Source organism: Pongo pygmaeus, chromosome 11, assembly GCF_028885625.2.
Source record: "Pongo pygmaeus isolate AG05252 chromosome 11, NHGRI_mPonPyg2-v2.0_pri, whole genome shotgun sequence".
NCBI lineage: Eukaryota > Metazoa > Chordata > Mammalia > Primates > Hominidae > Pongo > Pongo pygmaeus.
In genome coordinates this window covers 76,925,798-76,944,199 of record NC_072384.2, presented here as the reverse complement: position 1 = coordinate 76,944,199, position 18,402 = coordinate 76,925,798, and the positions used below count along the sequence as shown (strand labels likewise).

The 18,402-nt window shown below is 39.9% G+C and overlaps 2 protein-coding genes across 2 annotated transcripts in view; both read left to right on the top strand.

Annotated features, from left to right (window-relative positions):
* The window catches only part of LOC129031531 (putative uncharacterized protein FLJ44553), a 30,176-nt gene extending 24,680 nt beyond the window's left edge, over positions 1–5,496 (top strand). The window contains exon 2 of the mRNA XM_054478108.2: positions 2,490–5,496. Coding sequence (XP_054334083.1) covers positions 4,646–5,170 — 525 coding nt within the window. The 5' untranslated portion in view covers positions 2,490–4,645 and the 3' untranslated portion in view covers positions 5,171–5,496. The remainder of the gene's footprint in view (positions 1–2,489) is intronic.
* Positions 1–18,402, top strand: part of NFE2L2 (NFE2 like bZIP transcription factor 2) — a 93,186-nt gene that overhangs the window by 32,950 nt on the left and 41,834 nt on the right. The window lies entirely within an intron of this gene.

Here is an 18,402-nt window from a genome sequence, read left to right as displayed (position 1 = left end):
TTATTATATCTACATTACTATCAAGTAGATTACTATCAAGTAGATCTGAGCCAAGAGTGCAACCAAAACAGATCCTCCAGTGGTAATCAAAGGCTGAAATAGGCCTCCCCTACTCTGTTCCATCCCCACTCCATTCAGTTTTTTAGGTAGCCAAGGGTATCCTAGACCAGTGCTTCTCAAAAATGTGGTGCCCAGGCCAGCAGCATCATTATCCGATAGGAAATTGTTAGAAATGCAAATTCTCAGACCCTACTCCAGACCTGCTGAATCACAAACTCTGGGGGTGGGACCAGCCATCCGTGCGGTTTTATGTTTGGTTTCAGTTTTGTGTTTTGAAGGAGGGCCTTGAACTCCTGGCCTCAAGAGATCTTACCACCCTGGCCTCCCAAGTAGCTGGGACTACAGGCATGTGCCACCACACCTGGCTGATTTTTTTTATTTTTTGTAGAGACAGGGTCTCACTATGTTGCCCAGGCTGATCTCCAACTCCCGTCCTCAAGCAATCCTCCTGCCTCAGCCTCCCAAAGTGCTGGGATTACCAATGTGATCTACCATGCCTGGCCCATCTGTGTTTTAATGAGCCCTTCAAGTAATTCTGATACATGTTAAAGTTTGAGAACCATAGTCCTAGGCTAATGGCTTCACCTGCCAAACATTTAAAACACATCGATGCCCGAGTCTCACCCAAACCCAGGATTCTGATTTAATTGGTTTGGATGTAGCCTGGTCATGGGTTTGGTAAAGCTCCCCACATAAATGGAGACCACTGCAACCTACACCTTCTGAAGCAGCCACTTTCATTGGGAATGGCTAATGTCACACTTACGGCATAAAGACAAGCTGCAGGGACTAGCCATCTATATGAGGACATCACAACTTCCCAGTTTTAAGTCTTTTCCCCTTCCCCAAACCCTGCACCTAAACCAAGAGGCATGGGTGAAAAATGCTCCTTGGCTAAGCAGGTGTGAGCTCATTAGTTTTGATAGTTTCATGTTTCTTACTTTAAGCCAATAAAGTAAGTATTTAGTGAGTATTGAGAAGATGCAGGAGAGAAAATATCAAGTTGCCTAGAAAATAATTTAATAGAGGAAATGAGATCTATAAATGGCATAGTAAAAGCTTAATATTATCAGCTCACTCCTTCCTGGGCTTTTATATTTTGTACTGAAGGTCGTATCATATTGCATAGCACATCTCCAGTATAACAGAGTTTCAGTCAGCATTTGTCTAATAAGTTAATCTGTTAATTAATCAATAAATGAATGGATATCACTGATGAAGAGGCTGATTCTGTCTTTGGCATCCAGTGCCCAACTTACTACCAATGCTGCTCTTGGCGTGAAAGTCTTGGCATGAAAGTCCATTGACAATAAATGTGCTAGGATCCAGTGCTAGAGCTGAATGTCACCAGAAAGAGACTATAAACCCAGACGGAGGCCAGGCACAGTGGCTCATGCCTGTAATCCCAGCACTTTGGGAGGCTGAGGTGGGCAGATCACTTGAGGTCAGGAGTTCGAGACCAGCCTGGCCAACATGGTGAAACCTTGTCTCTACTAAAATATAAAAATTAGCCGGGCATGGTAGCGTGCCCCTGTGATCCCAGCTACTGGGAAGGCTGAGGCAGAAGAATCACTTGAACCTGGGAGGCATAGGTTTCAGTGAGCTGAGATCATGCCACTGCACTCCAGCCTGGGCAACAGAGCGAGACTCTGTCTCAAAACAAACAAACAAACAAAAAAAACAAAAAAACAGATGGAAGTAGGAAAGGAAAAGTAGGTATAGTGGTCATTAAAGCTGGTGGCCAAATATTTCCAAGTCTCCTCCCTGGGACATAGAAGGGTCCCCCTATGTTGCCCAGGCTGGTCTAGAACTCCTAGGCTCAAGCAGTCCTCCTACCTCAGTCTCCCAAAGTGTTGGAATTCTAGGTGTGAGTCACCTCACCAGTCCAGATCTCCCATTGTATTCATGACTCCTCATTTGCTCTGTATAATCAATGGCCAGAGTTTGCAGGCCCACTGGGCAGGATTCTCTGCCATGGATTGCAGCCAGCCACTGGTCCAAAGGAGGGTAGTCTTTGTTAAATTGAGGAATGAGGTACACAACCCTCCCTAGGGATCCTTCCTACTGGTTTAAAGGAATTAGAATAAAGCCTTATCCAGAAAGGGGTGGTGACCAAGCATGCAGCACAGGTAATTTGAAGCCCAAGAGCTCAAAGATAACTAGACTGTTTTGCCAGCCTTGGACAAAGAGAGTGTAGTTTTTGAGGAAAACACCACTGTCCTGCTATCTGCACTTGGGCAGCCTCCAGGGCTGCAGTGAGGTTTCAGTCTCTGAGTACAGTCAATGGCATCAACTGTTCTGATGGCTTTAGAAGAAATTAGGCAGAAAATGTGTGCATATTTGAACTGTTTAGGGAATAGACATAGGAATAATCAAATATGCAAAACCTACTGCTTTGAGATTTTTTTTAACAGCTGTGTTCCCTACAGAACAGGTTTCTCTTATTGCCTGGATCCAACAGCATCTCCTGGGTTCTTCGTGTTAGAATACTGAATGTCCATGGAGAGTTTAAGATGAGGAAGAAGAGGGCTGTCTCCTAGCTGAAACTGGTGCAGCAGGTCATGCAAAGTAAAACCTCAGCAGCTGTGATGAAGTAGAGCCAAGGGCCTGGGTGTCTGTCAACTCCAAGTGGAAGATTTCCCCAGCTTTCTAGGTAACTGTGCTTCCACTGAGCAAGTCGGACACAGACTTGAATGTCATCACAATTTGTGCCTGTGACATCTTTCCCCAAGAACAGCACAAATTGAACTTTTATGTTCTTCATAATATGGAAGGAAAGGTATTGACTCAGCCACTTCTTTATGCCTCAAGACATCTCATATATATTTATATGGATACATACATGAATGTATATATTCTGTCATAATGACGTATTCTATTTTTTTATTATAGCACAGTGTTAGGATAGGCTACATACGCTGCGTTAAACCCTCAAATAGAAGTTTATATTATGCATCAGAAGCCAGTGCATGGGCTCTCCTCGGCACAACATCTCTAAGTGGTGACTTGGAGGTTCAGGCTCCTTTCATCTTAAAATGCCATCATCTTCAGCATTTGGCCTCAAAAGTTGCCAGAGAGGGAGAAGAGAGTATGTATAAGACCACACTGCAGGATCTGTGGTAGGTCTGCAAGCACTGCTGTCACCTCTGCCAAATCCCGTTAGCCAGAACCCAATCATATGGCCCCATCCTAACTGCAAGGGAAGCCTGGGAAAGGTCTTCTTGTATGCCAGGAAGAGAAAATGAAATTGACAAGTATCTAGCCAGTCTTTGCTACAAGTTTCTACATGTTGGAATTATTATCTATATTTTTCTTCTGATTATGCTTAGCATTTGATACTATGTAGACTGCCTTGTTGAGTCCTACTGTATTTTGTGACATCCACATGCAGCATCCCATTCCTCACGACAGGACTAGGAGTGGTCAGAAGTTTTATCACCCACTTTATGGGTGGAAACCCTGAGGCCCAGAGCAGTTACATGGCTTGTCCAAAGTTACATAGTACTGTTAACTTAAAAACACAATTTATAAATTTAGACAAAGAAAGAGGAGACTTTATTTCTTATAAAGCCTTCAAGATGGCTATCTCACAGGCTGGGAAGCTCAGCCTTCAGCAGAAGCCCAGAGACAAGCACTTTGAAGGCAGAGGGGTTGGGATGGAGCTTTATGCTGAACAGGTTGGCTAAATATACATATTCAACAGGTTACAGGAGGAGCTATGAATATTCATGAGGGTGGTCCTGACACACGCATATTGAACAAACATACGTGTAACACATGACCCATGTTCACTTTGGGATGGAGACTTAACATTTCAATGTATTACAGTTAGGCCCTACACATCAAAAGGTCATTTCGGGACACAAAAGCTCACAAGTACACAATCTCTGTAAACTAGTCAGAACCAGTCCATGGTTGGTGGTCTTATCAGGAAAAAGTTACTAAAATTAGTCTCTCATCCAATGAAAGCTGTAGTTATGGCTGGTGGAATGGGGGTTCAGTTGGGCAGAGTCTATGAGCAGGATGATTTGCAATTGTTTAAATATTGCTTATCTTGAGGCCAGTGCTTGTTTAGCTGCTGGAGAAAAAGAAAATCCTGGTGGCAGTTAGAGCATAGTTTCTTCCTTAGGTGTAGGAGTACATGACTTCCCCTCACCTGGCATGGCCTTAGGTCCTGTTTATAATTCGGTATCTTATTATCACAAAGAATCTGTTCTGTGAGTCATGTGATCTCTATTGGAACATTAATGCTGCTCAGTTGTTGTGTCTAAACCATAAAAGAGAGGGGGAGTATAATTAGGCATGTCTGACCCCCCATCGTAGCTGGGAACTAAGTCTTTAAATATTTTTCTGGGGTCCTCTTGGCCACAAGGGGGTCCATTTAGTCAGTGGGGGCCTTGGGATTTATTTTTAGTTTACATTGCTAAGTGACAGAGCTTTTCTTCTTTCACTCTGAGGTTAGTGGTCTCTCTGCTGTGCCACATTGTCTTCCCCAGAAGCTCAAACTGGATGCCCAGCCCTCAGTGTACAAACTCAAGTATGCAAGAAATACATCTTTATTCTTTTATGAATCTACCTAATTTATATGTTGGAAGGTGTCAGCAATGAATTTCATCATTTTGGTATTTCTCTACCTTTAAAGATATGTTTACATTTGGGGTGGGATGAAAGTTTGGTGGAGGGGAGGATGGTTAGGTTGGGCCAAGGTATTGGGAAATCCATTTGTTCCTCATGTCAGCTGTTTGAGGAGGCACCAACCCAGATGTCCACAGTTCCTTCTGGCCTTCCTTTACCGATACTGATGCACCTGTGCCTTCTTCCTATTTGCATGGCCCATTTGTGCCCAGCATCTTCCTGCTATTTTGGGGCCATTCCAGGGTCTGGGAAGTTCCGTAGGCTTACAACATACAGCCATCCTTCTCCCCAGCTTGCTGCCTCCCTGAGACACAGAGGTAGAGAAGTAGGAAAGGACCTACCCTACCCAGGCCTTTGCCCTCTCACTTTTCATCCATCCTTCTTCCCACCAGTGGAGGGATGTGTTTCTAGTCTTCCAGGGAAGCCCCTCTCTCCTCACACCATTTTCTTCCAAATACTTTGGCTTTATTCCTAATCCTCTCTAGTCCTCTGAGGTTTTTTTATAACACAAAACACAACTTACAGAAGTTGTGTTGTTGTTTTGCTGTTTATCTTGTCACATTATTTCCCTACCTTGAGGCAATAGGACAAGGGCCTGCTGTCCAGGGCATGGAGGCAGGGAGGAAGGGGTAGGGGAATACTAAGAAAAAAAAAAATTTCTCGATCACATGTGTATCACATTTAACTTTATAAGGTCCTGGTGAGGTGAGTATCTGTGTGTCATTGTTCTGAAACTAACAGTGAGGGGACGAAGCATTGATGGGAGTTCTTACAATATATTTGGGAACTCGCAGGTGAGGGCCTCTCCTGCCTGATTGGTCTTTCAGTGTACCATCCCAACCCACCCACCTCAATCCCCATGGCTAGATCCTGCAGTCTTGGTGATCAAGCTTTCAGTTAAGAATTGGGTAATAATGAGCTAGTTAATCCAATTTTAAAAAAAAAGAATTAGGATCTGGGCTCAGAAGCCCCACAGCTGTGAAAGCCTGGCCATAGATTACTAGTCTTCTAAATGTGGAAAAGATTTTTCCTTTCTCTGGCTATTTAAGTCTTTATCAGTCACCCTGCCTCAGTTATCAACACACACCCTAGAGTAAATCTGTTCCCGGGGGGTGGAAATAAAAGGGGCATGTCATTGTACATCCACACTGATGAAAGGAAAGGAAACATTAAGATGGCTTAAGTGGAAAGGTCACATACGGCTTGTACTAGAGAGACACCATGCTAAAGCAAAACATCGTTTAAAAAAATTCTGACTTATCATGTGCTCAGAAATGCTCAAATGGGTATAACCATCACCAAGGGTGGGATGGGAGGGCAGGGGGAAATAAAATATGAAGCATCAAAAAAAATTCTGATTTGTATTTGTGAAATTCGATAGTAATCCTATTCATTAAATGGATTTTTAAATCATTTCAAAGCATATTCGGCTTTCAAAAGATGTTTGTTTAAAGAATACATTTGGCTTTTGGTCAAAAAATGAAGTTTCAGTAATGCATAGTAACAACTGTAGTGTAATTACTGGCCACAAAATACCAGGTGCCAGACCAACCATTTTCGAACCATTTAAGAGAACCAAGCCAAGCAAAAATGCCCAGCCTAGCCTTACCCAGAAGTTCAAAAGCTCAGCCTTTGTCACCAGGAAAAAATTAATTCAAAGAGCAAAGCCATTATTAGGCACAACCAGGTATTCTGTTGTAAACATCTTTTGTTAATACATGTTGAAAGCTGAACTTTCTCACGTTTGAATGAAAGAGGGCTGCTTAAAGAGAGTTTAAACCAAGCCAGGTTCAAGGTTTTTTTCTTTTCTTTCTTTTTAGATTTCTGACATCATATCTGTGGGATCCACACAATGGGGAGGTGCTGGCCTTGGAATCCATGGTTCCCCAGCTATCATTTTACTTTAGAATTACAGTGTTCTCTGTTAGTGTCAAGGGAATGAACCTGAAGAGAAAAGACCAAACATAGGACTGTTACAGGGAAGAAAAATATGAAAAGACTTAAAGATGCACTTCCTCATTATATGTAAGGAATCTATTTCCTAGAATCCTATAAAAAGCTCAAGTGAATTTGCTTCAGTTAATAAATGTGATTTAATTATAATGATAATACCATAGCATATGTTTTGTTTCCTCTTTTTGAATTGCTTCCTGTTAATTATTGAGAGAAGAAATTCAGTGTAACTTTTTGTATTCTGATAATGATGAGGCTGTCTCATGTGTTCCTTATGTGCTTCACTATGTATGCATATGTGTGTGTATACAGTTAAGTTGAAGAAGATGGCCATGTGTGGTCGCTACAGACAGATGTAAGGCTAAAGAAAGGGCTCCATGGTGTTAGAGCAAAACCTCATCATAAAAAGCTCTTTTTTATATTTAGGACCTGATTGTATTGGGAGGAAAAACAAACATTCAGTCTTGGAATGACCTGAAAAACCTGTGGTATGAACCTACTCCCCTTTCCTCACCCTGGGATTAGAATGAAGTTCTGCAGTTCAGCTAAGGTGACCAATTCATTTTGGTTCATCCATGTTCCATGTCTCAGGAAGACAGGAAGATTCTGGGCTACTCTAGGTTCAGCTGATGAAGTCTAATTGCCCTGTATGCCTGCCTCTTCACCAGTAGGATGGTGGTGGCTGACATCACTGGCATGGACTGTGGGGCTAGGACTGTTCTGACCACCTTGTGTGTCCCTCTCATTTGGTCCTCACAGTGTCCTGAAAAGTTCGGTGGCTATCTGCGTTTCGCACATGAGGAAACCAAGGAAAAAGGAGAGTAAGCTATTAGGTTGAACCACGTGGAATTCCTGTTTGTGTAGATCAAAAAGTTTAAATATCAGCAAATGCATATTATTCAACCTACAACTTGCCCAATATCACAGAGTTGGTAGGTGGTGACCCCAGAGTTTGAACTCTCAACTACCCAGGATCATAGCTACATATCTATATTATAGATGACAGACCCAGGCTCAAAGCAAATGCATTATATACATATATATTGCTATCAGTAGACTACATCCTTTCTTCTCCAGTCTGTGGCTTCAACTGCTGATTTTATTCAGGTCATAGTGTGAAAGTTGGCTCAAGTCAGACAAGACTGCCCTGCCTGTGGCCTGTTCCTGCTGTGCAGCTAAAAGCAGCCCGTCAAACTAGCTCTCTCAGGCTGGCTGCCTCAAAACCTGCCTGCCTAAAAATATCTTTCTCTCAGATGGCACAGAGCCATACACTCCATCTCACCAGCTGAACTTCCCACCATTAGAACGACTCAGCTACCCACATGCCTTCCACCCGAGCCATTGTTAAAATTCAACTGTGAACCCTATAATCCTCTCCTGTTAACACACTAATGATTAGCTTATCAGGTTACATGAACTCGATCTTGGATCAAGTGAAGTTTGTTTGAGACTTGGGCTGCAGATGGGTAAGGTTAGGAGCATGAGAGTGGATCATGGACTATTAGATGTGGCAGTAACATTAGAAGCTGTACTGGCCAGTCCCAGCATTTTACAGACAAGGAAACTGATGTTTAGGTGCCCAAGCCTAGGTGTCTTGACTTCAGGGTGACCAACCATCCCAGTCTGCCTGGGACTGAGGGATTTCCTGGCTGTAGAACTTTCAGTGTTCAAACCTGGAAAGTCCCAGACAAACTGGAACAGACTGACCACCGTGCTCGATTGGGAGCCCAAAACTCTTCTACTTGTCTGGACAAGTCAGGTTTGAGCATACCCTTGCAGTAAGAACCCCCAGGCTGCTTGGTACAGCTCAAAAATGCCAGGCAGGGAAATGACCACAAACCTGGTTTACCAAGGCTGGCTCCCCTTCAGTCTCTAAGCATGGACTTGGATGCCATGTGGGAGCAGCCATATTGCCCCATGACTGACCAAAGTGTTAGCCTCTTGGGCCACAGCATTTAGGGGAGCTGGTTACATAGAGATGGTCTCAGAAAATAAGGCTGTGGTATGGTTTGTGTACTTCACAGAGATAGGGCCACTGTGTCAGCCACAGCTCTGCAGTTCTCAAAGCTTGGGGGTGGAGTGCTGCTACTGTTTGTCTCTGCTGCACATGGCTGCACAGATGTTGGGAATGGAGAAGTATTTGGGCAGGGAGATGGATCAGCAGGGATCCCCGTGCTATCATCATTTCCTTTTTTAGAAGTTTTGTCATTTAGAGGTTTTGAATCTTGCAATAAGCGGTCATCCTTGATTAACTTTGGACTTTTTCCCTTAAATGTCAGGCACCTAATTTTAAACTTTTTCCTGGTTTTACTTCTCCTCCCAGGCTATTTTGTCCCCAGTCCTTGGTTGCTTGGCAGTTGTTTCCAATATAACGCCTCCTGCTTTCCATTCAGCGGGGATCCAGCTCTAGCTCATTGCCCTATACCTGGGGCCTATGTGTGTAAACTAAAGAAGGGAAGGATGCCGGGCACGGTGGCTCACGCCTGTAATCCCAGAACTTTGGGAGGCTGAGGTGGGGATCACAAGGTCAGAAGATCAAGACCATCCTGGCCAACATGGTGAAACCCTGTCTCTACTAAAAATACAAAAATTAGCTGGGCGTGGTGGCGCGTGCCTGTAATCCCAGCTACTCGGGAGGCTGAGGCAGGAGAATAGCTTGAACCAGGGAGTCAGAGGTTGCAGTGAGCTGAGATCACGCCACCACACTCCAGCCTGGGTGACAGAGTGAGACTCCTCTCAAAAAAAAAAAAAAAAAAAAAAAAAGAAGGAAGGAAATCAGGAGGCAAGGAAGGAATAACACAAGAATCCCAGCCAGGCAAAATTGTCAGTGTAAGTTCTCTTCAATATTCTCTTTCCTGCATGCATTGCTTTAACATACCCCCAAACCCACCTCCACTTCCATCCCTACCTCTACACACATCTACGAGAATCTAAACTTTTCATGGTCCACCCTTGCTCTCAACCATTACTAAAATGTCCTTAGTGCCCAAATAACAAGTTTACTGATCTGGTAAACGAATCCCTGATGATGCGGGTTAAAGTTAGAGGTGCAGCCCTCAGAAGTGAATCTTAACTTTGACCTTTATAGTGAATATCCTGCCGAGGCTATCTTAACACTTCAATACATGTATTTCTTATGGAGGAACCGTGGAGCTGGGAGGGCAGGTAGTGGCAGGAAGCATAGTGGAGGATTATTTTGGGAAGAGCTCTGTGATGAGCTCTTTTTTCTTTTTAACAAAGAAAAATACAGGATGCCCATTTGGATTTGAATTTCACATAAACAGCAAATAATTTTTTGGTATAAATATGTTCCATGCAACATTTGGGATATACACATACCCAAAATTATTTCTTATCTGAAATTCAAATTTAACGGGGCATCCTGTATTTTACCTGGCAATTCTATCTGTGACCTGTGATGGCTCCTAAATATACAGCCTGTGCAGTAGAGGGGCAGGATTGCTGTGGAGGTCAGAAGTTTCCAAATTCTGGATATACAGCCTGTGCAGTAGAGGGGCAGGATTGCTGTGGAGGTCAGAAGTTTCCAAATTCTGGATATACAGCCTGTGCAGTAGAGGGGCAGGATTGCTGTGGAGGTCAGAAGTTTCCAAATTCTGGATATACAGCCTGTGCAGTAGAGGGGCAGGATTGCTGTGGAGGTCAGAAGTTTCCAAATTCTGGCAGAAGGCAACCAACCCCTCAGGGAGGGCATCGCACGATATAGTCAGGTGAAATTGCTGTCCCCAAAGCCAGCCCTGCTGATGCCTGGGGGCATCCAAGGCAGGCCTGAATGGAACATGCCCGGAGACTGGCCAAGGTGCCAGTAAAGTGGGTGTGTTCTGCCAGATCCTTCCAAGAACATAAAAGTGTCTAGTTCTGGTGCTGACAATTGACCTAATATCCACCACACTAGCACACTATTTTTAGGCCTAAGGAAGGAGTGCAAGATTTTAAAAATAAGGTAGTAGATATAGGGGAAATTACATTCAAAAAGCTCAATCCTGAATGTGAGTTTAAGACCAGGAAATGCAATATATTAGATCTAGAAAGGGTTAGTACAAGTAGCTTTCCATATATAAATACCTAACACTGGCCGTGCACGGTGGCTCACACCTGTAATCCCAGCACATTGGGAGGCCGAGGTGGGCAGGATCACTCGAGGCCAGGAGTTCCAGACCAGCCTGGCCAACGTGGTGAAACACTATCTCTACCAAAAAATAAAAAAATTAGCTGGACATGGTGGTGCGCATCTGTAGTCCTAGCTACATGGGAGGCTGAGGCACGAGAATTGACTGAACCCGGGAGGTAGAGGTTGCAGTGAGCCAAGATTGCACCACTGCACTCCAGCCTGGGCGAAAGAGTGAGACTCTGTCTCAAAAATTAAATAAATAAATAAATAAATAAAAATAAAATAAAATACCTAAGACTAAGACCCCACACTTTTCTTTCACTTTTTTTAATGAACAAAGGTAATGCTACCAGCTTCAGGAAAATTGCTTTTGCCACCCATAATGTTTTGTTTTCAACTAATAAAGACAGAGGCTGTTTTGTTGTCTGCTATTGGCTTCCATATATAGCCGACAGCTATACCCTGTCTACATTTCCAGATCTACTCTCTACCCTTCTCTGTCCTGCTCTATGCTCTGGGAAGCTGACCCCTTATGGACTCCCTTCCCTTCTGGATTCTGATTAGGGCCAGCCAGTGAGAAACAACAATGAGATCAGATGGTGGGAAGACAGAAAGATCAGAAGAGTAGCTTTATTCTTGTTGATGTTTATTAAAATGCTCATGATTTCAACAACCTGGTAAAAAGCACTCAATAAAATAGAAACAGATGCATACTTCTTTAACATGATACAACACATCTAGCCAGCATTCTGCTTGATGGGGAAAGGCTAGAGGTAGCCCCAATAAAGTTAGGAATAGACGGGGTGCTCACTATCATAATTACTACGTAAAATTTTACTGAAGGTACTAGCAATCATGACTTGGCGTTATAAAACTTCAAGTATAAAAATAGGAAGGTAAGAAAAATATTTTCACTATTTGTAGATGATGTGACTCTGATTTTAAACCCAAGAGACTCAACTGAAAAATTATTATGAACAATAAGACAATTCAGTAAAGTATAAAGGTGGAAAATTAATATACAGAAACCAATCAATCTTATATGTACAAATAATAACCTACTGGAGGATATAAGGATGAAGGACCTTATTTAAAGTAGCAATAGAAAAAATAAAATGCTTAGGAATAAATTTAACAAGAAATGTGCGTGTCCTATATGTAGAGAACTTTAAAATAAAACCAAAGAACCCAAACAAGTTTTGAATAAATAGAAAGATATACCTGGGTAGGAAAAATAAAAATTGTTAAAATGTCATATCTCCCTAAGTTAATTTAACATTTTAACACAATTCCAATAAAAAATACCATTTTTTTTCCTTTCAAATTTGTCAAGAGAGTTCTCAAATGTATATGTGTGAGGGAGAATGTGGAATGGTTAGCCCTATCAGATATTAAAACACATTATAAAGCCTCAGTAGTTCAAACAATGTGGGACTGATCCATAAATGGACATACAGATCAATAGAACAGATGAAAATGTTCTGATATAAATCCAGATACACACAGGAATTTGTATACGATAAAGGTGACATTGCAAATCACTAGGGAAAAGAGAGACTGACTATTCAATATATGGTATTGAACTAGTTGTAACGAGTTAGCCTAGTTCTAGGCAGGCTGTAACTAGGTAGCCATCTGGAATAAAACTGGATCTATACACTATACACGAAATTACAAAGACATCATATATTTAAATGTGAAAAACCAAATTAAAATTACTAGAGGAAAACTATGAGAAAATGTCTTTATAACCTTGGAAGGTCCTTGTAAATGTGACTTAAAATATATAAGCCATTAAAAAAATTGATAAATTCAATTATGTAAAAATAAAAAATGTCTGTGTGGCAAGGAAACAAAATCACCATAATCAAAGTTAAAAGACAAATGACAAACTGGGAAACGTATTTTCAACTCATGTCACAAAGTACTAATATCCCTTATATACAAGGCACTACTAGAAATAAATAAGATTTTAAAAATCAACAACCCAATAGAAACATGGGCAGTAATATGAATATGTTTGTCACATTTTCAAAAATCTAAAAGTTTGACAATCTAACTTACGGTATTATACATTGGCACAACTCTATGAAAGGTAATTTGGCAAGATCTGTCAGTCTTATAAGTGCACATATCCTTGACCCAAGAGGCACTTTTCAATGACTTTACCCTGTGAATATACTTAACACATAAATGACACATCAAATGACCTTAACACATAAAATGACCTATTATTAATAGTTAGATTTATTTAATCATTTTGTGTGTGCATATATATATATCTCATAACATCACATTGTACCCCATAAATATATACAATTATCATTTGTCAATTAAAATAAAAATTTAAAAGTCATTTAAAAAATGGCCAGGCACGGTGGCTCACACCTGTAATTCCAGCATTTTGGAGGCCGATGCGGGCGGATGACCTGAGATCAGGAGTTCGGGACCAGCCCAGCCAACATGGGAAAACCCCATTTCTACAAATAATACAAAAATTAGCCAGGCATGGTGGCACATGCCTGTAGTCCCAGCTACTCAGATGGCTGAGGCACGAGAATCACTTGACCCGGGAGGTGGAAGTTGTGGTGAGTCGAGATGGCACCACTGCACTCCAGCCTGGGTGACAGAGTGAAACTGTGTCTCCAAAAAAAAAAAAAAAATCATTAAAAAATGACCCAGGTCAAGGTAACTTATTGCAGCATTACTTGTAATAGCAAGATTAGAAACAATCCAGTATTCATCAATATGAAACTAGTTAAATAAATCATGATGCATCCATGTAATTGAATATTATGCAGCTTTAGAAAGAAATACAAAGAGGGGGCCGGGCACAGTGGCTCACACCTGTAATCCCAGCACTTTGGGAGGCCGAGGTGGGCAAATCACGAGGTCAGAAGATGGAGACCAGCCTGGCCAACATGATGAAATCCCGTCTCTACTAAAAGTACAAAAAATTAGCTGGGCATGGTGGTGGGCACAGTAATCCCAGCTACTCAGGAGGCTGAGGCAGGAGAATCGCTTGAACCCAGGAGGCGGAGGTTGCAGTGAGCAGGGATCGCACCACTGCACTCCAGCCGGGGCGACAGAGTGAGACTCCATCTCAAAAAAAAAAGGAAGAAAGAAAGACAGAGAGTGAAGATGTACCACATAGTATACTGATAAACAGTACAAACCTCCAAGACATTTTTAATGAAAGACACAAGATGTAGAACCACATGCACTGTTTGCTACCTTTTGCGTGAAAAATGAGGAAAATAGAGTATATATTTGCTTATATATATATACACATATGAGTATATTTATACAGAATATATATTGTAGTATATACAATATGATAGTATTTAGGGTATATAGAGTATGTATTTGCTTATATATACAAATGAGTATATATAGATAGTATATATTATAGTATGTGTAATACAATAGTATTGGTATATAAAGAGTATATATTTGCTTATACATATGTTTCTGGGGAAAAGTGAGGAGATTTAGTGAATGGAAGATAGAGTAGGGAGATTAACTTTTTACTTTTTGTATTTTTTAAATATTCAAATCATGAGGATTAAATATTAAATATATAAAAAGTGCTTATTAAAAAATCAAACAATACAGAAATATGTAAGGTAAGAAGTAATGTTCCTCTACCCTTAAACCTGCCACTCAGAGAAAACCAATATGAGTAGTCTGTTATATACCTTACAGAATTTAGTCATTGAGAAACAGATAGGAGATTTCAAAAAAATTATTTATTAGGCAAGGAAAGCATTAGTTTCCGGGTCCCGGCAGTCACATTGTTCTGGCACTGCCAAATCCACTTAGACCACATATAAGCAGCTGAGATAAATGTTGATCTCTTGCACGCCCACAGTGAGCTGCTCTCAGGAGACTTCACCCAATCCTACAGGAGTTCAGTTATATGTAAAATAAGAAGTTAGAAAATAATTCTGAATTAGGTGGCATTTTAAAAGTGAATGGTAGAGGCCATTAACGCTACTAAATTAAGTATGATGGTAGATTTTAAATTAAGACATTAACATTTCAGTAAATGAAAATGCTCGTGCAGTCTGCAAATTCTTGGCAGTAGTACCACAGAATTCAGCCAGTAAGGGCTCCTAAGTTATAAACATAAAGAGTCCCAAAGAACACAAAGAATTATTCTTTATTTTCCACTGCTATTATTAAAAATTTTAAAAATATATTCTAGATGGAGCCTGCTAGTTCACTAGTGCAATAAAGCAAGCCTCACATTACTGAGACCTCCTCACAATCCTGTTCCTTTGCCTCAGAAAATTCCTTGATGAGTAGAATATGAATGTTATAAATATTTATTAACAAAAATATATACAAAATGAAATATGCAGCCTTCCCATTTCAACATAAATACAAAGATCTCTTGCCAAACCAGCAGTTGATATTTTAATACATGTGCCCTAACACAACAAAACAGTGTTTATGCAACACACTCTTTCCCGTCATCTTATAAAAGCAGTCTGTTGATGTTGGAACAAACCTTAGAAAGTTTAGTCATGCAATTGTTCATTCAATTAAGGAACATTTACCGAGTATCTCCACATAGCAGGTAAAGTAAAAAGTAACAGAGATAAGAAGATCAATAGCACCATCTCTGGCTCTTGAATTTAAGTCTAAGCCAATTCTTTTATTTTTATATCAAATAATCTCTAGGTTTCTCAAGTTCAGACCATAACTTTTCATTATTCAAATATCATGCATTTATAAAAAGAACTCAATATTTTATATTTGTGGGTTGGCAGTGGTCTATTTTTCCATCAATGTTGTTCATATAGTCATTTTTTGTTTTCAGATGATTATTTCAGAGGATCTGACTGCTCTTCATCTTCATGAGTAACTTTAAATACATTAATCCAGTTAGCCTCCCAACAACCCTCATTTTACAGACTAGGAAACTTTTGTCAGTCACACTGAATTACTTTCTCAGGCTCTCACAGCTAGTATCTAAACTGAGGTCTGCCTGTCTTGCACTTATATTCTCTACACAAGAGTAAACAGCAGGATTTGTAGAAATGTAGGCTAGAGAAATTGTAATTTGTATTAATTACATGATTGTCATTTGTTAAAACCTCAGCTGCTTCACAGATAATTTCTTAGAGAAAAGTCTACTATGACAGTAAACACAATGTGTTTCTGAGGTTCATAAGACCGTGAAATGATACCGGGTAACTGTTGGTTTCCATCATTACAATATTGTACATTAAAATGATAAACATATAAGTGAAGTTACTTCTATTTCAATTGTATTTCTTTACATTTTATCGTCAAACCTTCCTATAGTCTTATCTTTTGTTCATTTGAACTGCTTTGCTATACATCTTTTGACTATCCATATCGTCTATTATATCTTTAAAGATACCATAATATTTTTATACTATATTATTATGTTTTTAAAAGATACTTAATCTTTCTTCTTTTAGCCACATTGGTGTGACTCTCCTCCTAACACACTCTTTCCACATAAGCCTTCTGAAAAACAAGGCATTCACTTGTAGTGAATGATCAGTGCATAGCTCGCTTAGAGCAGGGTACACATTTTTGAAATTATGAAGGTGAGCTGTAGTAAAAGAGATAATTTGAGTTGAATATGATAATTTGATAGAATCTGGTACTGATTGTCAGCTTTGAAGACCTTGGGCCACAGAATCAGACTACAAAATCTTAGAGTGGTATTCTTCCAATGAGCCACTAGCAATCAGAGAGAGGTTTCTGGGGGCCCTCGTACTTTCTGTTTTATGTATTTACAGATTTGGATCGAGAGCAGACGGTTAGTAAGCCTTAATCAAGAAAGAAAAAAACAAATACATGGAAATCTTAAATTGAATTCCAACATGAAAATTATGGCACAGTTTATACAGCTTTATGATATTCCAGTTGCATAAAATTATACTTCACCCTTCAAATAATGACATACAATTAAATGAGGTCTATGGCAAATACTATCATATAGAACATGATCCCTACAATGTTTAATTATTCACAAAGCATTGGGAGGTGTCTTGGGGCCTAGCTCAGTGAAAACAGCAAAGGTTTTGAAACAGCCAAATCTAGAATTTCACATGAGCTCTTCCATGGAATCTTGGCCAAGTTACTGAATCAGATTGAACTCGGCTTTATCACCTACAAAATGGTTATTGCTAGTATTAGTAATGACACATATAAAGTGTTTGGAAGGAGAGCTTTGTACATAATGCTCAACAAACTCAAGTTTTACCTGAGGCACTTCACACAGTACACAACAGTGTTCTTAAATTAAACTGAATTGATTATAAGGAGATCAGGTGTTCATATTATCTAATCTTCCAACTGGAGTGGACAATTGAAAAGATGTATTTCTTGCTAATACAGTACTTACTTTCCCAGGAGGCTAGACTGGGCAAACTTTAGCAAGAAATATCTCCATATATAGTGTACAAAAAAATCTCCCTCTAGCTTATGAATCCGTATTGTCACAAAACATCTATTTATTCAGTGTTTAGAGCTTTTTTAAAAATAAAAAAAAAAACTACAGTGACCTTATTAGGATAGATAATAGATATTTTAACCAATTTGATTTAAATTGTTAATAGTGTCATCTAGGAATTTAAGGGGAGAACAGTCAAGAAAGAGAAAGAAACAGGTAATAGTTGTTGCATCTCAATGCAGTTCAGAAAACATGAGTAGGTCCACCAGCGCGTGGTAGCAGAGGAAATTCTGAGGCACCAGTTGAAAGTAAAAGCTTGGTATTTTATAGTTTCCTTTTGTAAGAACTCAAGTTTGTGTTGAGTTGCATATTTTATATTTTCTGGAATCTTTGTGTCATTTTATCAATAGTTAGTAATATTGTTTCACCATAACTCCTCTTCGATTGTGTAACCAGCAAAGTTTCTAACAATAAAGCATATTTTAGGGATACACACCTTCCTCTCAGTCAATGTATAGAAAATATTACATTATGTATTAAAACCTCAGTGCCATGACAAGATAGTCAACATCTTTAGTCATCAGGAAAATACAAATTATAACTACAATTGTGTGTGTGTACTTATCAAATTGTGTACTTTATATATATGTAATTTATTTTATATCAATTAGACCTCATTAAAGCTGTTTTTAAAATATTATGTGAATTTTGCAGAAAATGAAAAGAGAAACCCCTGACCTCAGCTATCTGGTTGGCTACATTAACTGCCTGCCTCTTTTGCATCATCAGCTACTTCCTGGCTATGGGCAAGTGTGATGTTTTATTACTGGACTGTAAGGACCTTCAGAGTAGAATCCATGTTTAACTCAACTGAGTCTCCCCTCAAACTCTCTCACTAAGTATGCAACCGTTGTTTTTTAAATGAAACATAAATTGCTTGGATAGTTTTTGGTGAAACATTTCAGAAAACATTTCTACCCAAATTCCCTAATGAACCTTTACGATTTTTTGAACTATGCATGGGAGGCAGCATATCTTCATGCTTAAGAACTTTAAAGTCAGTGACTTGTTCAGCTACTTACTAACCGCTTGACCATACATAAAATTATCTCGCCTCTCCAGGCCTCAGTTTCCTCATTTCCAAAGTGGGACAGTAAAGGACTTGTCTTGGATTTTCTGAGAGGATTAA